The 5,294-nt window shown below is 38.0% G+C and overlaps 1 protein-coding gene across 1 annotated transcript in view; it reads left to right on the forward strand.

Annotated features, from left to right (window-relative positions):
• Nucleotides 1–5,060, forward strand: part of UBE3D (ubiquitin protein ligase E3D) — a 74,434-nt gene extending 69,374 nt beyond the window's left edge. Inside the window, exon 9 of the mRNA XM_031552239.1 lies at nucleotides 4,234–5,060. Within this exon, the coding sequence (XP_031408099.1) occupies nucleotides 4,234–4,254 (21 nt within the window). The 3' untranslated portion in view covers nucleotides 4,255–5,060. The remainder of the gene's footprint in view (nucleotides 1–4,233) is intronic.
• Nucleotides 5,061–5,294: the final 234 nt, after the last annotated feature.

The following is a 5,294-nucleotide window of genomic DNA, read 5'->3' on the forward strand; positions in this document are numbered from 1 at the left end:
CCATTGTGCCTCGCAGAAAGCAGTGTTTTTTTGACTGTTTTTCTCTCTTGTTAGTAGGAATGGGAGCACCAAATTTATTTTCAGTTGAGTTTACCAGAAACCAGGTGTCTATAGAGCTGTGGCCAGGGCATGGTTTGGGTGCTTTAATCCTCCTACTCTTTGATCCATCTTTTACAGAGCTGAGATGAATCAGGCAAGATAATGGCTTTCTCTGCGTGTTTATGCATGTTGCTGTTGTACTGGTGTGTTATTAAATACAAGGGTTTTGTGATACATGTAGATTCAGTTGTACTCACAAATGTGTTTATTTCACTCTTTCTGATTCTTGTTTCAAGGTAGGCGTGTACATAGGGCAGGGCATCTTGATTATAACTGTAATTGCAGCCACCCAAGCAGGTCCATTAGCTGGAATAATTGAGGCTTAAACCATAACATTTAGCGCTAGCTTTTGTGGCAGTACAAATCTGTCTGTGAATTAGGCTTTGGTCTGAGGTTTTGAGTGTGTTATCTTCCAAATCCAGCTGCACCTGTGGAAGAAAACGCTATTCTCAGCTTTTCAAATATAGAGCTTAGTCTCTCCCCTGTGGTCTGCCAGCAGAATTGTCTCTGTGGGCCCTCCCTTTCTTGTTTCTAGGATAAATCACTGAGGTTAGCATAGACCAGAGTTTAGCTTACCAGTCCGATTTTACCAAACGCTGAATAGAAAACTTGAAAAGGCATTCTGCAGGGAGAGAGGAACTGCAGCAGAGGGATTCTGAACCTGTGAAGTTAATTGCTTCCACCAGTGCATCTGGATCTAGGAACAGAGATCTGCCCACTTCCTCTTAGGAAAGATTTTCAGTTCCTGTCCATATGTGAATGGAATGGCATTACCTGTTATCTGTCAATTTTGAGTGGTAATGAATACAACATTTGATGTTGATTACAGGCTGTAGCTTCACTAGCATGTAATCAGAATTTCCTCTAGAGTCATTCAGTCACACTTGATTTCACACTAGCACCTGTGCAGAACCATAGCATGGGAGTTTATGTCCAGATTATCTGCCTGCTATTGTTAAGATTTAAGGGAGCTTATAAATTGCTTTCTTCTAAAACAAACTGCAGTGTTATGAACCATGTGTGGTAGTGTTTAAAAATGAGTCTAATGTTCAAAAGAAACAATTAACGTAAAAAGTGCTTTATACATTTAATGCTCAGACTGGAGCCTGGTGGTAGCCTTTTATTCTTTGGTATGCGGCAGAAAAGCAAAAACAGAACAGTCATATTTCAGGAAGGGCTTATAGGTGTAACAGGTAATTATCTTCTGAAACTGAAGCATATGTAACTACTTTCTACTCGCTGTTTTCCTTTATAATTATGTAGGAGTAGACAGAAGTACAAGGGCTGCTCTGAAAGTAATGTCTCCTATTTTATTATGTTGGCCCACAAAGTCAGAGACGGATGTTGGTGATATGGCAGTAGAGGTTGAACCTTCCTATCAATTTTCTATTCCACTACATTGAACAACAGTGTTCTATAGCTGAGTTTGTTCTATCCAATAGTGTTATTGTGCTCTTTGTATCCATTGTAGTTTCCATGGCAGTAAATATAAGGCATTTCTTTTGGAGCAACATACGTATACAGTTTCCTCTCTTATACTGAAGGGAAATTCTGTTGTATATCTTACACCTACTTCTGTTTAATTGTTGGAAGAGACATAGGTGTTAGAAATTGCGTCCTCAACTTTTAGAGGCATACAAAGGGATCTTTTCTTATGCACAGTACACTTGGTTCCTTTCCTCTAAAGGGAAGACAAACAAGAACAGTTTCAAACTTGAATGAGATTGAACTACTTTTCCTTTCCTTAGCTGAGAAAATAACTTTCTTCTGTTGCTGCATATCCTCTGTCTATGGTCAGCTCCACAAAACAGATTGTATGCACTGGATTTGCAGATTGCATTTCTTTAAAATTTATTGTTTCACTGCCTCTACTCACGCTTCTGCTTCTCTTACACCAGCCTATTTGCCCAGTGTTACCATTTTGGGGAGAGCAGATTTCTTTGCAGCAGCTTCTGCCATCTGGAACCATCCTCCTTTATCTCCCTAGTTTGTCAGGACTCCAGAGCTTTTCAGATATCTTCTGAAGTTATACCTTTTTTCTTTTACCTGTAACTCCTCGGGGTATGATTCTGTGACTCAGTGCCCTATTCAGTACTGAATGTCTTCACCCCACTGTTGTTTTCTGTGAGGTTTTTATCATAAGAAATCAGGAAAATGGTGAAATGCTCCATGAAAGTAAATGGTATGAGAGAGATTCAGAACAACTGAAACCTGTAGCCCCATATCTACTTTCTCCCTGCTGAGAAAAGAACATTGTCAGCCTCTGTTTTGGTAGCTTTCAGCCTGGTGTACTTGTTTGACCACGCTGTGAAGTTGCTTTTCCTAAATGCTCAGCATCATTTTCACGTAGTATGAAGAATGCTTAAGCTTGATATTTTGCATTTTCCTGGGAAAGCCGAGAGAGCACAGTTTCTAGAACTGAATATCTTAGTTTGAATTTCCTAACTTACCCTGGTTCTAAAAGCTTTTAACGAAGTTGTAGTTGTTTTATTGTTTATGAAAAACGTGACTTTGTGTGATACATCCTTTGTATGGCTGTGATGCTCTATAGCTCCCACTCTACAGAATCTCTTTAAAATGCTGAAAATGTGGAGTTTATGTTCATTCATTATGCAGCAATTTCTGGCACTACAGCAGAAGGCGGAGTGCTGCAATGCATTTGGAACAGAGTGACAGAGTAAGATTATCATCTTAAGATGTACTGGAGATGAAATGAAAAAATAACGTTACCTGTAATATAAGTAAGGATGCTGGAGTACAGAAGTCAGGTCTTAGCAGAGGTTAGCAAATAGCTATTTTGAGCCATTGATAAAAGGAAGTAATATGTCGAGGTATAGGCAATATCACGAACCTTGAATTAGGGAAGTGACTTTTATTCTTAACTTAGTGATACACCTCAATTTGTAGATCAGGTAGCTGTCGGGTACATGATTTTTCTTCTAGAGTGCAGTGGTTGCAGTGAAATACTGCATTTGTGAACTTTGTTAGAAGACCGCAGACTGGTAATTGTCCATTTTGCAAAGAAAATATCCTGCTAAATGAAGAGCTGGGGGAAGAGCACTCCGTCCCACTTGCCCAACTCATAGGTTCATCATTTTGAAACAAGTGTACAGTGCCAGTCTGTGTTATATAGAACATACAGCAATCTAAGAACATCTGGATACAATAAAGGGAGTCATTTTACATGCTTCATATTGAACTTTGGTTATGGAGGAACTTTGTATGTTATTTACTTTGAGTAGCTTTCTTCCTTGAACATCTTCATGTGTTGCAGGTGTTCTTTAAAGAGCTTATGATTTCCATGTGTTAGCCTATTTTTTGTCAGCTCTGTCAACTTTACGAATGAGCTGATATGCTTTTTCTCATTCGCATTGATATTAAATGTAAATGCAGACACTGAAAAGTGATTCCTTTAGACATTTTTCATTTTATTGGGCAGTAAGAGAGCCTAGAGGTTCAGGAAAACATTTTGTTGCAAATAATATTCTTAGAGGAGTGAATAAGTGCATTTCATACATTATAAAATATACAAAAAAAGAAGTGTCCCCATTCTTTTTCTTCTGTGTTTTTGTGTTTTTCAGGAGTCAGTTGTGTAACGTGTAGTCTTTTTTACTTTGTCCTCACATGATGCTATCTGTCCCATCTTTTTTTCAGTCTTTGTGATCTGGTGCTTGTTTCCAGTTCAATATCCAAAACAATTTCCTTGTCAGATAAGAATCCTGACATATGATTGTGTCTCCAATCAGCTAACTACTTTCTAAGTTAGTATCTTCGGAGAAATAAATGTTAGGCAAAAAAGTGGTGGAAAAGTAACTGGTTTCTAATATAACATCTTCTCTCTCAGTGCACTAGTGGTTTTGGTTTTAAATGAAAAGATTATTGTAATATGTAATTTCAGTTAAACATCTTGTGTGTGTGTGTGTGTGTCCTTGTGATCAGTCCTTGTGATCTGGTGCTTGTTTCCAGTTCAATATCCAAAACAATTTCCTTGTCAGATAAGAATCCTGACATATGATTGTGTCTCCAATCAGCTAACTACTTTCTAAGTTAGTAAGTCTAAGTGTGTGTGTGTGTGTGTGTGTGATTCTGCAGTGTTGAGATTAACCACAGTTCTGGTTTTGCTTTCTTTCACAGGTTGCCTTTCTGAAGTTGTGAAGAACACAGACACCTATGTGGAAAACTCTTCACAAATTCCCTTCCATCAGACATATACAGAAACCTTCCAATGGTGCAACACCTTAAAGAAAATCTCCTGGCAATACAAAGCAGAATGAGCTATAGCATGCGTTATTCTTTCTATCTGGAAGAGATTCAAAGCCAAAGACAGAGTTAGCTTTTACATCCAGTAAATTCTTCTGTTATAAGAGTGACTGTTCACATCTAGCTGGACTAAGTTATATCTAGTCAATACTACCTTTATCAGACAGTAAAAAGGCAGCAAAGAGGGGATCTAAAATATTTAATGTTATGGATTCTGAGGTGTGTTCTGTCCTTTCTTTGCTCTAATAAAGTTAGAAGGCAACTTTAAAATACAAAATCTAGTTTTTGTTAAACTTGTATGTTTATCATGTTTATTATTTCTGCATTAATGTTTACCTTCCTTCCTGTGAGTGAAGAAAGACCACGTTCATGTTAGTATACCATATCTAATATTTTGTGAAACTGATAATGTTTTGAAGAATCAAGGTTTTATGGTTGTTTGAAATAATTATTCCTTCAGCTTCAAAAAAGGGTATCCTCATGAGGGCGGGCTTTGCAGAAACTGCCAGAAATGAAAGACTATTGTCCCATCTCTGCTCTGCGTCCTTACCTGCCTTTCACAGGAGTGATGGTGTTTTTTCATTGGACACAGAATCTGTTACCATTTTTGTTTTTGGAGTGAGTTGGATTTCTGTGGCTACTCAGAATATGACTGAGCAATTGCGCATTCCAACATTAAAATCTTTCCCAATCTGTTGAAATGATGCCTATTATGATTTTGCAAATACAGAGCTATCTTTGGTCACAAAATATTGGTGCTTTTGGTGTTAAGTCTCTGTCACATCCTGCTTCATTTGCTACTGTGACCATACAGAGTAAATGTGACATTAGTATTGTATTTGGTTGCAGAATGATGTGCGTAGACACTTCATCAGTATCTGGGAACAAGGAAAAGCCTTCTGGCGATGAAGAAACATGCATCAGCCCCATCCTGC

The sequence above is a fragment of the Meleagris gallopavo genome, chromosome 2 (genome assembly GCF_000146605.3).
Source record: "Meleagris gallopavo isolate NT-WF06-2002-E0010 breed Aviagen turkey brand Nicholas breeding stock chromosome 2, Turkey_5.1, whole genome shotgun sequence".
Classification (NCBI taxonomy): Eukaryota; Metazoa; Chordata; class Aves; order Galliformes; family Phasianidae; genus Meleagris; species Meleagris gallopavo.